Genomic DNA, 23,197 nt, shown 5'->3' with positions numbered 1-23,197 from the left:
GTATATTGTATTAGAGAAAATTCTAATTTCACTCTTTTACATGTAACTCTCTGGTTTTCCTGGCACCACTCATTGAAGAAACTGTGTTTTCCCCATTGTATATTCTTGTCTCCTTTGTTGTAGATTAATTGACGATAGTGCATGGGTTTATTTATGTTCCATTGATCTATGTGTTGGTTTTTGTGCCAGTACCCTACTGTTCTGATGACTGCAGCTTCATAGTATAGTCTGAAGTCAGGGAGTGTGATTCCTCTAGCTCTGTTCTTCTTTCTCAAGATTGTTTTGGCTATGCAGGGTCTTCTGTTTCCATACACATTTTAAAATTATTTGTTCTAGTTCTGTGAAAAATGCCCTTGGTATTTTGATAGGGAATTGCACCGAATCTGTAGATTGCCTTGGGTAGTATGGTCATTTTAACAATATTAATTCTTCCAATCCATGAACATAGTATATCTTTCCATCTGTTGGTGTCATCTTCAATTTCTTTCATTGGTCTTATAGTTTTCTGAGAACAGGTCTTTTACCTCCTTAGGTAGGTTTATTCCTAGGTACTTTACTCTTTTTGATGTAATGGTAAATGGGATTGTTTCCTTAATTTCTCTTTTTTGACAGTTTGTTGTTAGTGTATAGAAGTGCAACAGTTTTCTGAATATTATTTTGTAACTTGCAACTTTACTGAATTCATTGATGAGCTCTAGCAGTTTTATGGTGGTGTCCTTAGGATTGTCTAGGTATAGTATCACAACATCTGCAAACAGTGACAGTTTTACTTCTTCCTTTCCAGTGTGGATTCCTTTTATTTCTCTTTCTTATCTGATTGCTGCGGCTAGGACTTCCAATACTCTGCTGAATAAAAGTGGTGAAAGTGAGCATTCTTGTCTTGTTCCTGATCTTAGAGGAAATGCTTTAAGTTTTTCACCACTGAGCATGATGTTAGCTGTGGACTTGTCATATATGGCCATATATGTTGAGGTATGTTCCCTCTATGCCTATTTCCTGGTGAGTTTTTATCATAGGATGTTTACTATTTGAACAAATGTTCTACCTGAAGTCTTAGCCAGTGCAACACGATAAGAAAAAGAAATAATAGTTTTAAGAAATGGAAAAGATCTGTTTTCATTTGCAGGTCATGTGATTGTCTACACAGAATATACAAAAGAATCTACAGAAAAATTACTAGAACTCTCAGTTTTAAGGCATGTATAGTTTTGCATAACTACCACCATGATCAGGACACAAAACTGTTCCATCACCCTAAAAAAACTCCCACATGCTGCCCTTTAGAACTCAACTCCCCACCTCCAAACCTGGCAGCCACTGATCTGTTCTCTATCCCTATAGTTTTGTCTTTTGCAGTACGTCATATAAATGGAAGCATAAATTATATGACCTTTGGGTTTCACCTCTGTGATGTTGTGATATAAGAAATACATATTTCGTCCTTGTCCCTGGTTCTGACACAGGGTTCCAAAAATCCTTTTAAGTTCCTGAGTGATAGGGTGAAAGGAATGTCTTCTGTAATTCATAATGAGCCTCTGCCAATCCTAACTAAGTATATGCTAATGAGCTGACTCTTAAAGAATGCGGGCTGGTTGCCAGAGGAACCAATTTTGAACTTTCTGTCCCATTCACCAACCTCTGGGAAGGGGAGAGGGGCTGGAGGTTAAGTTCAATTGCCAATAGCCAATGATTTAATCAATTATGCCTACATGATGGAACCTCCATAAAAACCCTAAACAACAGGGTTTGAAGGGCTTCTAGGTTGTTGAACAAATGGAAGTACTAGAAGCATTGTGCACTTGAAGAGGACATGAAATCTCTGCATCCCTTCCCCATACATTGCCCTATGTAGCTCTTCATCTGGTTGTTCACCTGTATCCTCTGTAATAGTCTTTAAACGAATAAATGTAATTTAAACCAGTAAATGTAAGTACAGCTGATCCTTGAACAACATGGGTTTGAATTCTGTGGATCCTCTTATATGCAGATTTTTTTCAATAAATACATACTACAGTACTAGACCATCTGTGGTTGGCTGCATCTGCAGATGGGGAACTGTGAATACAGGGTTGGACTATAAGTTTATACTTGGATTTTTGACTGGGGCTGAGGGGGATGTCGGTGCCCTTAATGTCTGTTCAAAGGTCAACTGTAAATGTTTCCCTGAATTTTGTGAGTTGTTCTAGTAAATTACTGAAGCTCAGGAGGGGGTCGTGGGACTCCCCCCCCCCCCCCATTTATAGTCAGTCACAACTACAGGGGACAATCTGGAACTTGTGATTGGCATCTGAAGTGGGCAAAAGTCTCGTGAGACTGAGACCTTAATCTGTCTATACTATCTCTGAGCAGTTAGTGTCAGAAATGAATTAAATTGTAGGACACCCCACTGATGTCCACCAAGAACTAAAGAATTGGCTGGTGTGGGAAAATCCCCAACATATTTGGTGTCAGAAGTGTTGAGAAGAGAGAGAAACAGTGGTGTTCTTCCTTTAGCTTCTTTCACTCAGCATGCCTTCAAGATTCCATTGCAGTAGTTTAAACCTAACAGAAAATTACAGACGTAGGGGTTTTATTAAATGTTAATTCATCCAAGTTATCTATTGATACATTCCTGAGCAGCCTAAAATATTTATCTGGGTGAATGGAAAAAGCTCAAAAGATAATGTTACTACACCAGAACTTTACATATGAGCTGTTGCTGCTGAGAAGTCTTCTTTGTTCACAATCTTTTTTTGCTGTTGTTGTTAAATGCATTACAACTTTGATGTCACTTTGGTTTATAAGCTATAACTGACATTCCTAACTGACTATGAGGCAGAATCACAGACTAGGAAGAAACTTTGGAAATCATCCAGGGAGGCAGTTCAGATGAACAAGGGCTCTGGTATCGTGCAGACCTAGATTTTTGCCTGCCATTCTTCATTAAATTCACATTTTACTGAGTTTCAGTTTCCCTATATATATATATATATATGTATTTTTTTTTTGTGGTACGCGGGCCTCTCACTGTTGTGGCCTCTCCCGTTGCGGAGCACAGGCTCCGGACACGCAGGTCAGAAGCCATGGCTCACGGGCCCAGCCGCTCCGCGGCATGTGGGATCTTCCCGGACCGGGGCACGAACCCGTGTCCCCTGCATCGGCAGGCGGACTCTCAACCACTGAGCCACCAGGGAAGCCCTTCCTATTTTTAAAAGAGAAAATAAAAGTAGGTATTTCATAGATTTGTGAGAAAATTAAATGAGATACTCCAAGTAAAATGAACTACAGAGTGCCAGGCACATAGTAAAAGCTCAACAAACAGCAGCTGCTACAATATTCAGTACAACTCTCTCATCTTTCAGATTATGTAAATAATCAATGTAAACATTCTATTTTTATGGTCTTAATATTCAAAGGACAAAACTTTGTGTAAAGAAAGATGCATATATTATATAATTTCTCTATGTTAGATTATAATTCACCAGCCCAAGGAATGCAGGAACAACAATAAAACAAAAGGCCTGAAGGCTTCCCTGGTGGCGCAGTGGTTGAGAGTCCGCCTGCCAATGCAGGGAACACGGGTTCGTGCCCCGGTCCTGGAGGATCCCACATGCCACGGAGCAGCTGGATCCGTGAGCCATGGCCGCTGAGCCTGCGTGTCCGGAGCCTATGCTCCACAATGGGAGAGGCCACAGCAGTGAGAGGCCCACGTACCACAAAAAAAAAAAAAAAGGCCTGAGATTTTTATCTTCCAAATATAAGGGAAGAAAATTATTAGGAAGAAAATGTAAGCTTATATAAAACTGTGGACAAGAAATGTTTTAAAAGCATTGACGGGTCACTTCTCTGTCAAAAACTTTAGAAAACATTTTGTTCCCTTCACTTGTCTCTCTCCTTCCCCCCATCCACAGAGGGCATGCATAAAAACTGTGTTATCTGTGAAATCTATACAGTGGTCCAAAACGACATAAGTTGATGTAATTATTTTTTTTAAATCAATGGATTTTATTTTCTTAAATAATCTAGAACAAAGAGTATAACTCAAGACAAATAAATTAAAGACACTTCATTCCCAATGAGCAACACTTTGTTGCCTGACTAAATCATTTAATTTTTAAACAAAATGTACCTCCATCCAGAGTAAGTTTTGACCGCCACTCAACAGGCAGAAATTCAACATGTGTTGCATGGTTGGAAAAATGCCTTTCTTCTATTTTTCTTGCAGCCTCTCTCATCCTAAAAAAACCAAACCAAAACAAAACTTTATCAGAGTAACTTCCCCTATGTATTTACATGGTATAAAATGTCTTTAATCATAACACTTCCACTTGCTTATAACTTTGTCCAATTATGTTTCAATTATTGCTACACTGTTCAACAGTTTGTAATACTAGGACACCTTCATTTCAAAACTATTTTCCTAAATTTGCCATCTATGATTTCAAATATTACAAGCTTCAATATTATATTCTAAATAATTATATGTATAAATCTTTAGAAGAGAGAATAGTATAATAAAATACACCAGCTCCAAATATTAGCACATCGTGACCTGTTATTTCATCTATTCCTCCACTTGCTCTCCCCACTCCAGAATTGTTGGCTCTTATGCTAACTTGACATTTAATTTTTCTGAGGAAGTCCCAAACTGTTTTCTAAAGCAGCTGTGCTATTTTACAATCCCATCAGCAACATATGAGGGTCCTAATTTTTCCACATCCTTGCTAATACTTGCTATTTCCCATCTTTTTGATGAGTCATCCTAGTCATCAGCATGAAGTGGTATGTCTCTGGTTTTGAATTGCATTTCCTTAATGACGAATAATACTGAGCATCCTTTTATGTGCTTATGGGCCATCTATATATTTTATTTGGATAACTGTTTATTCAAATCCTTCACTCATTTAAAAAATTGGGTTATTTATTTTATTATTGAATTTGTAGGTGTTCTTTACATATGTTAGATGCTAGACCCTATCAGATTTATGATTTGCAAATGTTTTCTACCATTTTGTGGGTTGTCTTTACTTACTTGATAGTGTTCTTTGAAGAACTAAAGTTTTAAATTCTGACAAAGCCCAATTTATCTTTTTTTTCCTTAGTGGCTTTTACTTTTACTTTTAGTGTTATATATCAGAAACCATTGCCTAACCCAAGGCAATGGTTGTAAATCACAAAGATTTACTCCTATATTTCCTAAGAGTTTTATAGTTTTAGCTTTTATATTTAGGTCTTTGATTCACTCTGAATTAATTTTTGTATGTGGTGTAAGGTAGGGGTTTCACTTCATTCTTTTGCATGGGGATATCCCAGTGTCCTAGCACCATTTGTTAAAAGGCTATTCTTTCCTGATTGCATTATTTTGGCATTCGTGTTGAAAATCAACTGAACTCTCAATTCTATTCCATTGATCTAGGTCTATCTACACACCAGCCAGTACCACAATGTCTTGATTACTATAGCTTTGTAGCAAATTATGAAATTGGGAAGGGTAAGTCATCCATCTTTATTCTTTTTCAAGATTGTTTTGGCTATTCTGGGTCCCCTGCATTTACATGTGAATTTTAGGATCAGCCTGTCAATTTCTGAAAAAATGATAGGTGAAATTTTAATAGGGATTGTGGTGAAATTTGTAGATCCATTTAGGAAGTACTGGCATCTTAACAACACTAAATCTTCAAATCCTCAAATGTGGGTTGCCTTTTCCATTTATTTAAGTCTTCTTTAATTTCTTTCAATGGTGTATTATAGTTTTCAGTGTAGAAATCTTACACTTCTTTTGTTAAACTTATTCCTAGGTATGTTATCCTTTTTGATGCTATAGGAAGTGGAAATGCTTTAATTTTCATTGCTAGTGTAGAAATACAATTGATTTTTTTGGCCACACTGCACGGCTTGTGGGATCTTTTTTTTTTTTAATTTTATTTAAAAAATTTAAATAAAATTAAAAAAAAATTTAAATAAAATTGGCTGCATTTGGTCTTTGTTGCTGCACACAGGCTTTCCCTAGTTGCAGCAAGTGGGGGCTACTCTTCGTTGTGGTGCGCGGGCTTCTCATTGCAGTGGCTTCTCTTGTTGTGGAGCACAGGCTCCAGGTGCACAGGCTTCAGTAGTTGTGGCTCATGGGTTCTAGAGCACAGGCTCAGTAGTTGTGGCACATGGGCTTAGTTCCTCTGTGGCATGTGGGATCTTCCCAGACCAGGGCTCGAACCTGTGTACCCTGCATTGGCAGGCGGATTCTTAACCATGTGCCAGCAGGGAAGCCCTCCTCTATTTTTAGAAGTTCTTTATATTTAGAGATATTAACTGTTTATCTGTGATACAAGATACAAATGGATTTTCTCAGTTTGTCTTATTTCTTTTTTTTTTGCCATATGGCTTTTTTGGGATTATATATTTATCAATATTTTCCCTTAAGGTCTCTGGATCAAGTTATAGTTAGGACAGTTTTCTCTATTACTAAGGTACATAAGAATTCAAACTCCCCTCAATCCTACCTTTTAAATCCATAGTATCTGTAGGGTTTCATTTCTTAGGTTCAAATGTGATCCCACTGAAATTTATCTTAGTGTGAAAAATGGGCCCAATTTAACTTTTTTCCATATGGCTGCCTAGCTATCCCAACACACTATTTGTTAAAAGTCTATCTTTCTCCATTTCTAGTATATTTTTATTTTTAAAATTATTTGTTTATTTATTTATGGCTGTGTTGGGTCTTCATTGCTACACAGGCTTTCTCTAGTTGCAGCGAGCGGGGGTTACTCTTCGTTGTGTTGTGTGGAGCGCACAGGCTTAGCTGCTCTGAGGCATGTGGGATCCTCCCAGACCAGGGATTGAATCCGTGTCCCCTGCATTGGCAGGTGGATTCCTAACCACTGCGCCTCCGGGGAAGTCCTTCTAGTATGTTTTTAAAGCATTATTTACAATATGATTATATTTTATTGATTATCTACCACCAAATTTGCCATTTAAAAAGTCTATATAGATTCTAGGTTGTGAAAAAGAAAATCTGCTTCCATTAACATCACTGAAAATAAAGATGATAGCCAAAACTTCAAACTCTTTTATTACCACATTCTAAAAAGTTTTTTTTTTGCCATCTTTCAAGTATTCAGCTTTAACAAATTTGAACATATACAAGAAGGAATATATTTTAAGATTTCTAATATTATTCTATGCATTTATTCATTTTTGATGGCTATATAGTTCATATATATTTCACTATGATATAATAATCAGGAAGTGGTATGTGTGTTGCTGTCTGAATGTACAAAATAATAAAGAAGTTCATTTAGGCTAGTGGTTCTCAAACATGCATATACTTATTTTTTCCCCCCTCCAGGGGACAATGACAATGTCTGGAGACTTTTTTTTTCTTTGGAGACATTTCTGGTTGTCACAACTAGGGGTTCTATTTGCATCTAGTGGGTAGAGGTCAGGGATGCTGCTAAATATCTTACAATGTATAGGTTAGCCACCCATAGCAAAGAATTACCTGGTCGAAAATGTTAATAGTGATGAGGCTGAAGAACCCTGATTTTGACTTATAAACTCAAACACTACAGTTGTTTAAAATACTGTCCTCTTCTACAGTAAACTGAGACAATCCTCTACTCCACAGGATCACTATCATAGTTCTCAAATGGCCACATATGTAGATACTTTAGGCAAGCAGGTATGTCTACTGAATCACTTGGTTGTAATTAACTGGAGTGACACACACACACACACACACACACACACACACACACACAAAAGAGGGGCAAGGGGAAGGAAAGGAAAGAAAGATGAAAGAAGATAATCAGGGATGGAGGAAAAAAGGGAGGGACAGAGATAGAGATAGACAAATAGATAGGTAGCGAGACAGACAGAGAGAGCGGGAGAGAGAGAGCGCACACGCTATGTCCCTCCTATTGCCTTACTAAAAATAATAAAATCTGTTTCCTAAATATATAGGTCTTGACTACATGAGAAACACTGAGACCAAGGAGGGATGGAGGAAACAAGAAAAAGGAATGATTTAAAAATATTATCCTACAGCTCAGACTTAACCCATTACTGTGCAGCCATGCACAAACTCATGATTTCAGTTCTAAGCTTATTAAACTTCCATGTTCTCCCACTAGGCAGTGAATGTTTAGTTCATATTTTGAAAAAGGAAGGAAGAGATTAATAGCACCTGAGAATTACCGTTTAATTAAGGATCATTAAATAGCTCTGAAAAAAAAAGTCTTTATAATTCTTCTCAATTAGGAAAACAATCAATTGATAAACTAACTGGTTTTAAGAATATATATATTATATATATATTATATATAATATATATATATTATATATATATATGAAAGGAGGGCAATAGAAAATCATGCAAATAATATCCAAGATACATTTTTTTACACAAGAAAGCAATGTCTAGAGTGTATATAGTATGCTGCCTTATGAGTGAAAATAATCTGTATTTTGTCTAAAGAAACTCCAGAAGAATATAAGATAAATAACATTGCTTTGAGACACAAGGATGAGTGGCACTGGGGGAAGATGGAGACAGGAAAGGAGTCAGACGTTTTTCACTCTATACATTTTCCTATTTTGATTTGTGAACCATGTGAATGTATTTCCTATTCAAAAAATAAATCTTGTTGACATTCTTGTTTGCTGTGTCCTCCCAGTTTTTTCTGTACATATGGGTCTACACCAATTTATTTAAAAAATTATTTTGCTATCATTTTCAGTGAGGTTTTAGGAGGTAATAAGCTATGTGTTAAATCTGCCAGGCTTAACTAAGAGTCTCTTTTTACTCTTCTAAAATTGTAGCTTTAAAATTACTAATTTGTAAAGCAATTATAATCCAATAAAGATATTAAAAAATAAAATTACTAATTTATTCTATTAGATATATAAGTTCAGTAAAGATTTCCCTTGTAATAAAATGCCACAAAAAGTAAATCCAATTGTATTTAAAATACATTCATCCCTTTTAGTAAACCAATTCTGATATTCCTAGAAGTTGTCTATAAACTTTCTTTTCAACTCATTTAAATAATAAACATATTTTGCTGGAACAAAATTGATTAAATCCAGTTTGAATTCATTTGTACATTCACTAAAATAAGGTAAGAGGCGAAAATCTCTATTTCCAGGCCTCTGGGACATGATTTCAAGAGTTCCTCAGAGAACAGCAGGTTGCCAAAGAAGTGGAGTGTGGTAACCCCTTATTCTATTTTGCTCATTTCAACAGTAGTCTCACAAATGAAATCATAAGTACAAGCAAGCTTCAGAGTAGCAATGACAAGGATGAAGTTAATTTTACTTTCTTTAAAGTCCTGAACAACTAACTTAGGAATGGTAGAAAGCCAGGGAAGGGTAAGAAATCCTTTGAACTTTCCCATCTATTATTGAGCAGAATTCCTTTCTGTTTGAATATTTTCCATCAATTACTAATTTATGTGAGGAGTTTCCCATCAAATTGACCTGTCTCTGCAGAAATGATGGCCATCTTCTCTGTAGTGAACACTTTTTTTTGAGTCACCTTATATTTACTCATCCTACTTCCAATGGTAGCTCTTGATTTTTATCTGTGGCTCTACCTCTCCCTATGTTATGATGAAGTCAACTTCCATCTGATTCTAGGGTGATGACAAGTTTTGCAGATCAGATCATGGCCATGCATAGATTCAGGCAGTTGGAGGTGACATCACCAGTCACTGAAATGCATAGACTAGCAGGGACTTCTGGAAAAAAAGACTTTTCTTCTTGAACTCGAACACAAGATGATATAAACCACATCTGGAACCACAGGAGACGTCTGAAAATAGCTCAAAAATGAAGGCAAGTAGAACAGATAGCAACTGGATTCTGATGACTTGTTTGGCAAATCTTAGACTTGTCAGTTTTATGGGCTACTGAATCCTCCTTTTGAGTTAAGTTTTCCCTCACTTGCACCCAAAGAAATCAAACTGGTACCTTTCCAATTATCAATAGCTCCAGAGAGAACATGCTATTAAAACTACTTCTCAGGTTCCTTAGATAACCAAGCAAAAAATTAGCACAGAACATAATATAAATGTTGTGGGAAGTAATGTGCAAATCATCAGAAAATAAAATCAGAATCAGAGGGGAGAGATCTCTGTAATACAAGCTATGGAGATTGACAAGGATCAGGATGGCCTAGAAGTATCTGACAAAGATTTTTTTTTCCAAATTAAACTGTATTTTAATCCATGAGCTGGCATTAAGAGGTATTACAATAAAAAGTGAAACAGAACACTGTATTATTATAGAGATACTGCTGAGGACACAGTGCCTGGTATCACACAGTATTTGCTTTATAAGGACTCAAGAAATACACTTACTTGAAGCTTCAGAACCTGATAAACTGTGTTCTCAACAACTGATTTGTTCTCATCGTATTATAAATCTGATAAGATTTTTCTTTATACTGGCTGCTAGCTCAGAGCCAAGTCTGTGGTGGTACCCTTAACTCTAAAATTTCCTTTTTACACAGTCCTAAACATTTTTGAAGCACAAATACAAACATCCCTCCCCCCAACAACATCTTAAAAATTTTTTAGAATAAAGCTGAATATAAATAAACGCGGTAAATAACCGGCCTGGTGTGCCGGCAAAGCACCCACTGTTTCTTCTCCACGTAAAATTTAGAGTTCAATTTCCTCTGGTTGTAATTACTTGGACAAGTTAAGCTGCTGACTGGCAACTTAAACAATTCTTAGCTTTTTCATAATTATACAGTATTCTCAGTTTCTGCAATTCAGAGAGTAACATACAAACTTCAAACCAGACTTTTTTCTTGCTTTCAACCTCAGTTTAATGTAAACTAACAATATATTAAGTTAAAAAGGCTTTCTTAAACCTCTTCTCCATGTTATGGAGGAAAAAGAATCAAATAAATATCATCATCAGCCTCTAGATATAATCACTCTCAAAATCTGGTCCAGAAATTTACTCTACAACTTAAACAGATAGAATAGTTGGTACTGAAGAAGCATGTGGCATAACGATTAAACTCTATTATAGCCTGGACAAAAGTTTGGACTCCGACTAGATGGAGAATGTACTCATCAAAGAACTCACATGGCTGTATTTTTGATAATTCTTCCTTGGTCCATTTTCTGCCCAATGCCATGCACAACAAATACAATATGGGCAGTCTGTGATGGCTTGTCTTCTAATGTGGCTTCTTCTACATAACCTCTATGAAGTCTGGTCCCACTACTTGATGCTGTAGGAAAATTATGATCCTAAGTTTATTGTTTATTATAGAAATAGCATTTTCACAATATATTGAAAAAATAAAGAAAAGGAATACTATGAAAAAATTTCACTGGGTTGGGGGAGATAAAATTTGTAAGGTAAGTATTGATCAGTTCTAATATAAACTGCTGAACTGGACATGACAGCGAAGCCAGAAACCATAAGGCAAAAGGAAAGAAAAATGGATGAACTGAACACATAAAAATTAAAAACTTCTCTATAATGAATGTATCATGAAGCAAAGATAAAAGACGAATGACAAACTGGGTAAGTTTTTGCAAAATATGACACACAGTAATAAGTTAATCACGTAAGCATACAAAAAGAACTTATTCATCAAAAAGTGAAATGAATCAACCAAATAGCAAAATGGGCTAAAGATGCTGATAAAGTAACTCACAAAACAAATACAACTGACTAATGAACATGTAAATATTCAAGCACATCTATTATCAAAGAATTAAAAATGGGACAGTAAAAAAATTATCAGACTTAGAAAAAATTTTTGAAAGATTTTTTGATAATGCATTCACCTCTTCCCCAAGTACCAGTCCCTCTTCTCTTTCTTTTAGTCGAACTTGTTTAAAGAGCTATCTATTCTCACTGCCTCCATTTCTTCAACTTCTACTTAAACTTCAACCCATGCCAATCTGGTTCTGTCCCAGCAATCCATCTAAGTCACCGATGACCTACATCTCACTAAATCCACTGAAAAATTTCCAGTCTTCATCTTTACTGACACTATATTTCAACTGCCATGTTTTATTTCACAGCACTGCCTCAGGTTTGACTGCTTTTGTGCTTTTAGAAGCAAAAAGTGTATTTATTAATCTTGCCAGACCATTCTAAATATATAATTATTCATTAACGAACACATGTTAACTCAGTCACCTTATAAAGAGATTAACAGGGTAGTAACTGGCACTAAATTTAATACATACTTAAAAAATACTAAAAATAAAACCTGGATCATCTATTTTGAACATAAGAGAAAAAGTTAGATTCCCAACATTTTGACAAACTCTAGTAATATTTAACAAATACCTTTAGAAAATCCCAGTTTTTGAGTAACTGTTCTTGCAATTTTAGATGTTGTTGCATCACTATAAAGATACACTTCATCCACACTGTGCCAGTCCACGTGGTTTCGACTCAACTTGAAACTATGAATAGCTGTTGCAAAAGGAAAAACTAATTTGAAGGTCTCCAAGACAAACTTCATTTGTGTGCAAATTGTAATACACAGATTTTTTGAATCAATATTTTAACTCAGTTCAATAAAAAACTACTTCATTGAAACATATATTGATTGAAACAAGTAATGGATAGGGACTTTATAAGTTATTAAGCATGCTACAGGAAAAGGCAACCTGTTGGAACAACATGGAATAAACTGGCTTAACTACCATATTTTTACCTCTATAGGAAATATGCTCTGATTATTAAAGAACTGCTTTCCCAGGTGATGTGGCCGTTCCTTAGGACTAAGGGATATACACCTTCATGAAAGTTCTCAGTACATTTGACATAGAAATTTAAGTTTCATTTCTTCTGTTGATTTTATTTTTTGATCTGTGAAAATTTCACTCAGCACAAGATACAACAAGACTCAGATGAAAAAAAAATTATCTTTAAACTGGGAAGGGAATCATCTAATTTATTAGAATATAAAGTATTTTTGGAACAGACACTAAAGCCAGTCATCACTGGATATTGCCCACCATAACAGAGCTCCAAGGTTGAAAGATCTTTTAACAAGAAATACATTTTTTCCTATTATGATGTTCAAATTAGTATGGTTATTTCATTTCTGTAATCGAGGTATGCTTGGTGAAAATGAGCTCTTAAAAAAAAAAAAAGCAAACCTATATCCTTCAGGAATACGCAAACTCTGTGAGGCAGGACATACCTTGGTCATTTTGTATCACTAGCACCAAACACAGTCATAGCACAGTACTTGCCACATATCACAAATTTAGTAATGTTTGTGGAAGCAACAGTTAAGAAAATTGTCAAAACATGTCCACCAATTCACAGTTTGATGTCTTATTGACTGAAGGACTTTAACTTTTCCTCTTTATCTCTTGTATAGAGTTAAGAAAAACTCACATACCTCCAGAAAACAAGCCACCTTCAAATCACTATGCCTAATTTATTTTCTTAAAATCCTCTTTAGGCAAAAATATTATCTCCCATTATATATAAAGACATACAGGTACCAAGGGTTTAAGTGACTTGCCACAAAGCTAGTTAGTGACAGAGTCCAACTCTCCTGATTTGAAGATGCTAACTATGAAAGGATGGAGTCCTGGTCAAGATCTAAGATCATAAGACATTTTTGTGAAAAGCTATTCCTTACTAGAATACATAGAAAAGCAAATCATTGCCAGGAAAATGTACTTCTGAGTTATGGTACAAATGCCACTTCAAAAATTTACGAAAAACCTATTTATATCTTACTTACCTGCCAGGACACATTACTAATATTGAACACAAGACCAAGATGCAATTAACATAACAAACATGAATAACATCTTCAGTTGCAAATAAAACACAAAACCAGTGTACAAACTCAGGTTTTAAATAAAAGAACTTTTCATAAATTAAAAAAAATCTTTTGCAAGAGTTTAATAATTATTTCCTTTTTACTTCTATGTCTGATCCAAGTCAGTACTTTAAGCCTTTTAATCCAATGTTTCAAAACTGCATTTTGTTAAAATAGTTTTGAGCAACATATGCTTAAAACATTAAAACTATAAGACCAAGTTAAGCCAACAAAATTTTGTTTCTCTCTAAACCTTTGTGTTGTCTTAAAGCATCTTAATATTGGCGAATATCCCATTATTGAACTATACACATTGCTTGCAAATGTTTACACCACTTATAATTAACACTAAGCACAATAATACAATGGATACATTTCTAAAATACTAGTAATTTCTATGCTCTAAATACAACCGTATGCTATAAACACAACTGAAAGCTACAAGCCAGGAATATAACTACATGGAGAAGTAAACTACAATTACTGTACCTTGGGAACGCTTTCGTTTAAGACCTGCCGCATCTGTACTCTCCTTATATCCTCTCCATTTGAACAGAGAAGGGAGGGAGAAGGGAGGGAGGTGGTAGACAACTAAGAAAGCAAAAACACTGAGCTTCAAAGTAAATTTTAAATGAGGTTTGCCTTTTTGTTGTATTAACTTTAAAAAGTGAGTTGTATTTGACAAACATTATTCTAAATGCTTTATTTATATAATTCCTAATTAAAAATCAGTGCAGCAAAATGTTAGTTTAATAATGTTTATCAAATATATGCTCTACTTTCACTGAAAGTAAAAAAGGCAAATGATATCTAAATTTATCAATTAAAGACAACTATGTGATCACCATTTTTAATGTCTTTGTATAGATGGAATAAAAAAATAGAACACGGCATTTTTGTATGCATAAGAGATTTATAAACCACATCTTTACAATACTAAGGTTATTTACTCTCACCAAATTTGTGACTATGACACAGCCAACATCTGATGTGCAAATTGAAAATGCAATAAATAACCATCTAATGAAGCTTTCCTAAGAAGATACCACAGTATACGTTCCACTAGATGCTTTCCCTTACTGAAGTGTAAATAGAACCTTCCCACAGAACAAAATATTCTTTTCACAACTCTGTTCAAGTTGTTAAAATACTTTTAAAAACGAAACTTTTCCCCAAAAAAATTAAGTTGAAAGCTCTACTTTGAACTGACTTATTAGTGACAAAATAATGAAAGATTCGTTAGCAATAGAATGACAAAAAAAAGTCATTATTAAAAATGTATGCTGTGACATCTTTTAAGTGTAAAACAGACAACAGAGTAAAGCAGACAACAGAGTAAAGCCAGACATAGACTTGGTATTTGGTAAATCAGTAGATAACCTTAAAGTCAACTCTTTCCCTGTCAAATATTGCTAGTTATATCTCAATAAATTTCTTTACATTTTAAATAAGCATTTATTTTAAAATCCACTTAGAATTGAATCTTAAAATCATTTTCTTTACCGTTCAGTTAATCACAGAATCTTTATGATTTAGCTTAAATTTATGTTCTAATACATTTGATTTTCATCCTCACTCCCTTCTACATTAATGTGACATTCAAAGGTTAAATACTGCTCAAATACAAAAATACTTAATTCCCGTTGTATAGTACTAGAAGTTAAAAAAGAAACCTGCTGTTATATACAGATAAGGTATATTTAAAGATATATGTGATAAAGGTAATTGAGAAATGCTTATGAGGCACTTAATAACTTTAACTGTATGTAATTAGATGACTATACAAAAGTATAGAAAAGAATTAAAAACTGGGTTGTAAAATCAGGATTATGAAAACATCTCATTGTCATAGGGGGTAGAAAATGACAACTAAAGTAATTTTCTTCACTGAACATGTTTCTTCTTTCATGTGCCTTCTGGTCAGTTACTGAGGAGTAGAGGTATCACTTGCAAGAAACATTTTCACACAAAAAAAATCCTTAGGAAAAAGCTAACATAACCAACTAGATCAAATTTGGCATAAACTTGAGACTGTACTGCTCAAACAAAACCTAGATTTTATAGTTCTACTAGTAAAACTAACATGAAACAATTCCACATTTACTAAAAAAGAACTAGTGGGAAACACATGGACCACCTGATCACACTTAAAATTACATAAACACTTTCTAAAAGTTAGTCAAGATACAAAAATGAAAGGCTTTTTTTCCCCTAAAGGAATACTAATTTAAGGATTAACATAAAGCCAAACACCCCAATATACTAAAATCACAGAAACATATTTTAAAAATTTTCACAAAATTGGATGGACATGCTTCTTTACCTTCTTCTCATATTTCTTATTTTCACTTGAAAATCATTTGCTTTGTTACAACATCCTCTAGCACAGAAAGCTTAACTTTTTTTCAACCCAAAGCAAAGGATAAGTACCACCATAAGTACACTAGAGACAAAAAGGTTTACTATCATTCCAACAAGGATCACTAAAATAAAGTTTTAGTTAAGAATTCTTATATAGTGTTAGCAAAAGCATGCATAAACACAAAATGCAACTAAAATGCTAATTAAATGCTAACATTTAATAAAACTTTTCATTTATGTATTAAAGTCTTACAAAGCAATGAAAAAGATTTTAAGTACTAAAATACAGTCTTTTCAATAAATTTCTGTACTATAATTCATCTCTTAAAGAAATGTTCTTCATTATATAATTCTGAAAGCAGAGTATCAAAAAAGGGGGTTGCTGGGCTTCCCTGGTGGCGCAGTGGTTGAAAGCCCGCCTACCGATGCAGGGGACACGGGTTCGTGCCCCGGTCCAGGAGGATCCCACATGCCTCGGAGCGGCTGGGCCCGTGAGCCATGGCCGCTGAGCCTGCGCGTCTGGAACCTGTGCTCCGCAACGGGAGAGGCCACAACAGTGAGAGGCCCGCGTACCGCAAAAAAAAAAAAGGAAAAAAAAAAAAAGGGGGTTGCTGATGATATACTACTCCCTAGAATAGAATAACTCTATAACTTTTCCCTCTATAAAAGCTGGCAACCTAGATAATCTCAACCGCAAGGGAAGTAGGCTTGCACATCTCAAACCTACCAACTATAATGAGAAAACTTCTGTCAGTCTTCTTGGATCTCAGAGAAATTAAATTAAATACATTTATAAAAATTGATAACTAAAAGCTAGAAGGTGGGAGTCCTCTTAGTCACCAAAGAGAAAGGAAAAGAAAAGCCGATTAGAAAGGGTTAATATTCCTTCCCTCTCTCCACCCCGGCCCTCCCCCTTTTAGACTTTTAAAATGATATATTCACAGTTTGGGATATCCTTATCCAGCAATAGGATAGGCATATACACTACATGCCAAATTGTTAAATGCTGTAAATCCTTAGAGATCCACCAACACTTGTGCTGTCATAGCACCCCAAAATTAGCTTGAACAGTAAAAAGTCCATTTTTTTTTCTTTTACTTTCAGCCTACCTATGATTTTATATTGAATGTGACTCTACTATACAGCATACAGTTGGATCTTGCATTCCTAGCAAATCTGTCGATCTCCGTTTTTTAATTTAAGTGTTAGTTCACTTATATTTACTATAGTTTTGATATGGGTGAATTTAGGTCTACCATTTCCCATATATTTTCTTTGTTCTGTGTTTCTTGTTTCTCCTTTTGTTGTTTCTTTTGGATTAATTAAATATTTTTTACTATTTCAATTTCTCTACTGGCCTTAAGAAAAAACAAAACACCTTTTTATTGTGGAATAATTTTCAACCTACAGAAAAGTTGCAAAAATAGTACAGAGTTACCATAATATCTTTCACCCAGCTTCTCCTAATGTTAGCATAACTATAGTACAATTATCAAAACTAAGAAATTAACATTGGTATAATACTACCAACTAAAATATTGACTTTATTCCGATTTCTCCAGTTTTTCTATTAATGTCCTTTTCTGTCCTAGGATACAATCCAGGGTACCATGTTGTATTTTGTTGTTATGTTTCCTTAGTTTCCCCTAAACTACGACAAATTCCTCAGTCTTTCCTTGTCTTTCATGATCTTGACACTTAAAAATTTTTTTTCAGCTTTACTGAGGTACAATTGACAATATTATAAGACATTGAAAGTGTATACTGTGTTGATTTGACATACATTGTGAAAGGATTCCCCCCATCTAGTTAAATATGACCTTGACACTTCTGAAGAATATTGGTAAAGTTACTTTGTAGAATGTCCCTCAATTTGAGTTTGTATGATGTTTTCTCATAACTGGCTTGAGGTTATGCATTTTTTGACCAGAGCAGGTGCAGAACTACCCATTTAGTTCAACCATTTCTTTTTTACTGATTACTGCTTGCATAGATAAATTATAAAATGAGGGAAATACTACTCCAGTACTTTTAAGTATTTACAAAATTACTTATTTGAAGGCCTGGTTTTATTTGTATGATTCATCCCCAGTGAACTTCTAGCTTTCATTTGTTAGGCTGCTAGATAAACATTTCCTAGCCTAGGAGGTGGGGTGGGAAAAGAATCATTTTTAATTTTAACTCTCAGAGAAAATGAAATCTAAATCACAAAATATGATTATACTTTGGGGGTTTATCTTTCTTTGAATGATAAAAAAGTTATGCTAAACTTCAATCAATCATTCATTCCTTCATTCATTTATGGCTATGTTGGGTCTTCATTGCTGCGCGCGGCTTTCTCTAGTTCCGGTGAGCGGGGGCTACTCTTCATTGCAGCGCGCGGGCTTCTCATTGCGGTGGCTTCTCTTGCTGTGGAGCACGGGCTCTAGGTGTGCAGGCTTCAGTATGTGGCTCACGGGCTCTAGAGCGCAGGCTCAGTAGTTGTGGCACATGGGCTTAGCTGCTCCGCGGCATGTGGGATCATCCAGGACCAGGGCTCGAACCCGTGTCCCCTGCATTGGCAGGCGGATTCCCAACCACTGTGTTACCAAGGAAGCCCCAATAGATCTTTTTAATTCAATGCTTACTTTGAGATTAGTAGGATAATTAATAAGGAGAGAATAATAAATATATTCAGTGTATTTGTGGCAATAACTACCCTAACCAAGACATAGATAAGGGCAGAAGAAAAAGGAATTAGTATTTTATTTCATTAGTATTTTGTTTTATTTCATTAGTATTTTATGTCCTTCAAGGCAAGAACTCTGTTAAGTTTCTTAGGAATTCCCCAGAGCACTTAAAAAGAGTTCTTGAATATAGTACTTTAAAATTATTTTAAATTATTAAATACGGGATTGTACTCTATTGTATACTCTACAATACAATAATTGTATTGTACAATTTGTACAATTTTGTACAACTGTATTGTACAATTTTGTACAATTGTACAAAAATATTGTACAATTTATTGTACAATAAATACTCTATTGTACATCCTTTTTCAGAATGTTTAACATGCACTGTCTACTTTGTTACCTTGTACTTACTCTTTGTAACTTCTCATCTGCAGGCTTTGTCATCCCCAAAGGTTTAAAACTCCCTGAGAGCCAAAACCCTGTCTGTTCCTTTCACAAAAGTAACTGGCACAGTACTATCTGCACAAGGAATATTCAAAATCTTCTAACAATATGAAGAGTCAATGCTTTATCCTATGTACATGAGAAGATTTAGGTGGAAAAGCTATTTTCCCCCCTCAGATTGATAAAATATGAAATTTCAGAAGCTTGGAGGTAAGAAGCGAAATAATCAAAAAATTATAATACTTTTTATCTTTGTATTATAAATTTGAGTTATTTTTCCAACAGTAGCTTTTTGGGCAGCAGATGTTCTTTCATTAAGACCAGTGATAATTTTCAAATGTACTACAGAATGTCCCATAATCTTCAAAGTCAAAAGTCACATTTTAACACATGAATGTATGCTTTACATAATACTAAATACTAAATAAAATGGCTGGAAATTCATGACAACAGTATATATACTGAATTGAATTTATAACCTTCGTTGATAACAAAACATGCTGATGTTTTATGTCACAGTATATTTAAAAAATCAATTTTTCTTCTAATGAACCTCAAAAGATCATCATTTTGGAAGATTACAATACAAAAGTGTTCTAACAGTTTAACAATTTTCTGTTATTACTAATTAGAATTTTACCACTCTTTAAAGCTAGCAAAAAATACTACTATATATAATATCCTAGACTGATACTCAAGAATTGACACAGACTCAAAGATATACTGAAAAATATACTCATACAAACTATGTTCTTTTATCAGACTTATTTAATAAGTGACTGGATCATAAAATTAGGGCACTTTGAAGAAATCTGAAGTATGCTGCTCCATTTAACATTTCAGATTCCAAGTAGATGGGATCTAGAGATGAAACAGAGCTGAGGACTAACTTCCACAGGGAGAATTAGCAAGTGGAAAAGAAATGCTTTGAACACAGTATGAGAAAGGGGACAATATACTTATATTTTTATTTTTCATACTCATCCTTTTCCTCTTCCAAGCTCCTGGGTTTTTTCCATGCATTAATAGTAAAGAATTTGGGTGGATAAACTGGGTTTGTCAAGGTGAACTGCCATTTTTGAGGCAAGACTTAAGGAGAATTAATAGAAAGGAAAAAATCCAGAACTCAGCCTTTCCCAATAGGAATGAAATTTTGAAAAGAGTTCAGTCTTTCAAATACTATGAAGTAGGCTTTTGTGGTTATTTTGATAGTGGTGATGAGAGGTTCCAAAATATTTCAGTCACTAATAAAAGATCAGAGATATACAAAATTTGCTATCTGTGCTTTAACCAGAGTATTGTCTTTATGGCAATCTGCAGGAATATAGATACAGCTCTGCTTTATAGATACTGAACTGTTCTTTATATATTGAATTGTAAGAACCTTGAGCTTGAATTTCACAGTGAAATAAGAACATAGTTGACTCCAGGGATTAGCAAAATGAAATATTTAAAATTCCTAGAATATGGTATCTGGCACATAATAGACATTTCTTAGATCTAATTACCAATTTATTTAGAAGCCACCGTTTTCCTCAATTATGCAGACTTTTAAAGGTACAAAGATATTTTTACTTGGTATAAGCTAAAGTATACAGTTTCCCTGCGTGTGTGTTGTGTGTGTGTGTGTGTGTGTGTGTGTGTGTGTGTGTGTGTGTGTGTGTGTTCAGAGAGAGATAAAAGAGTAAGGAATAGGAGAGAGAAAAGACTTGGAATGTTATTAACAATAAGGAGAAAAAGCCAATTTAAAGCTTATTGTTTTATAATTAATTATGTTATGTAATCAATTGCTCCCAACTACATAATTCATTTTTTCCAAGCTGCATTCTGTGAATTACTTGATCAATATTGAGTTTTTCTGCTTTATAGATGTTTTACAAGGAGAAGGGAAAAAATCACTTAATTCATAGTTTAATTCACTAGATTAAGTAGGGCTTGCCAAGAAACTTCCCAAATAAAGGCAAGCATGGATGAAGAAACACTTTTAGGAAAAAAAAAAAATTAGAGAAATCCACAAATTCTAATCTACCTGTACTGTTATACTCACCAGAATAGCTGATCCCACTGCCTGCAGTAAATGGAACAACAGAAGTATTTTTAACTTTACCACACATTTTGAATTTTACTCAAGATCAGACACATAATGAAACATGGCAATCTTGGCTAGTATATAAGTATTTTAAACTATTGAAAGAAAAACTATCCAAATGCCAAATAAGGAAATATAAGGAGTAGACTGTTTCAGACTAAAAGCTGATACGGTTATCAATACGGAGACACCTAAAAGGGACTTATACAAAAGAAATTAAAGTTTTTTAAACTTCAGGAAAAGAACCAACATTAAAATATTAGCAAAACTGCTCTTTTGATATAATGACAAGGGATTTTTTATAAGTTCAATTTTCTTTGATGACTAAAAAGCTACTCAAAAGAACGAATTCAGAGAGCACATTATAACAATTTGTACATTTATAGTAAATCATGTGTCATGTCCGTGAAAACACATATTAAGTAAAATAAAAATGGAAATAGTTCAGAAATTTATAGCAGTTTTAAATTCTAAAATAATAATCAAATGTTTGAAATTGTATAAATTCTAACACTTCTGAATTACTATTTTAAACTTAGGAACCACTCTAAACTTTATCAACAACTTACTTGGTTTACAAAACACATTAAATATATTAACTGGTCTTACCATCTTTTCCATCTATGGGTTTTGACACTTCAATATCAAAACTTTCCTGCATCTGCTGACCTCTAAAACAGCTAAGATGTTCTTGCTCAATTAAATTACTTTCTTCTTCTTCTAGCGGCTGCCAAGTACCATCAATAAACCACTGTCCACGCATTACTGGTATTTTATCGGACTCTGAAAAGGGAAATCAACAGAATTATACGTTTTAGGATCCAACCTCTCAGGAAGTGAAATAGTAACTACAATTTTATATTTTACTACTGCTGTGGCAAAAACAGACTTTCGTGATCCAATAGAATCATTTAAAGTTTTAAATTTCAGACATCAAGCCACAGTACATAATTTTGCTTACAACATATAATTTTACTTGTATTAAATAGTACACGTAAAAGGTACTTTGGCATTAGAAAGGGAGAGGAGCGTTACCTATGTAACTGAGGCCCCAAGTAACCAAAATTAGTAGGCTAAGGGGTTGACAAACTTCATGCAAGACTCCAGTGATAGTTCCAATGTCTTAGAAAATACTGAGATAAATTTCCACAAGTAGTTTAGAAATAATGTGTATTGTCATAGTGTGGTACATTTTTTAGGGCTGCCTTGGAGGTCAAGGGCTCCCAGCGAGTATACGGGAATAAGTGAAACTTTTAATTACAGTAAATTCCTCATCCATTTCAGAAAAAAATTGAGAAAAAATTTCTTTGAAAAACTGAACATTTCTTTGATTAAACAGTGTCCCATAAACCTAAGACTTTTAGTTGCTATTTATAAACCACAACTGTTAGCTAAGTTATCTTGAATCCTTTAAAATAACTTTTTTAAAAACCCATAAAGCAAAAATAAAATTGAAACAAAACCCTAAAAATAAAAAGCAAAATTAAAAAAAAAATGAACCTTACTATACAGAGTCGGTGGTTTAACCACATATAGAGAAGTTATTTCAAGAGGATTCAAAACACAGTAATTTGTATATACATATTAGGATATACCCTATGTACAAAAAGAACTGCAAACATATCTTAAACCTTTTGCAGTAGCTATGCTGTTATAATTGTAGTAATATTGGTATTGTTAATTTGAAACTGTAGATTAAGATGAATATATTAATTTTATTCATCATTAGAATAAATTAATATCATAAGAAACCAAGATTTTTAGCACAGGTAAAAAGAGATACAAATATAAAAATCAAAGAAATAAATCTGTGTTTTAAATTTCAATTAGAAA

General features: G+C 34.3%; 1 protein-coding gene across 3 annotated transcripts in view; it reads right to left on the bottom strand.

Annotated features, from left to right (window-relative positions):
- DDHD1 (DDHD domain containing 1) overlaps window positions 1-23,197 on the bottom strand; it is an 87,492-nt gene that overhangs the window by 25,688 nt on the left and 38,607 nt on the right. For 2 of the 3 annotated variants that reach the window (XM_065871878.1, XM_065871880.1), the window contains exons 2-5: window positions 21,974-22,147; window positions 12,295-12,423; window positions 11,071-11,218; window positions 4,109-4,215 (exon numbers count right to left, since the gene is read on the bottom strand). In XM_065871878.1, the coding sequence (XP_065727950.1) occupies window positions 4,109-4,215; window positions 11,071-11,218; window positions 12,295-12,423; window positions 21,974-22,147 (558 nt within the window). Of the gene's footprint in view, window positions 1-4,108; window positions 4,216-11,070; window positions 11,219-12,294; window positions 12,424-21,322; window positions 21,344-21,973; window positions 22,148-23,197 lie in introns of all 3 variants that reach the window. The other variant, XM_065871879.1, reaches the window with a different exon arrangement.

This window comes from Phocoena phocoena, chromosome 2 (assembly GCF_963924675.1).
Source record: "Phocoena phocoena chromosome 2, mPhoPho1.1, whole genome shotgun sequence".
NCBI lineage: Eukaryota > Metazoa > Chordata > Mammalia > Artiodactyla > Phocoenidae > Phocoena > Phocoena phocoena.
Note: the sequence above shows the minus strand (reverse complement) of the source record. Positions and strands in the feature narration are given on the sequence as shown.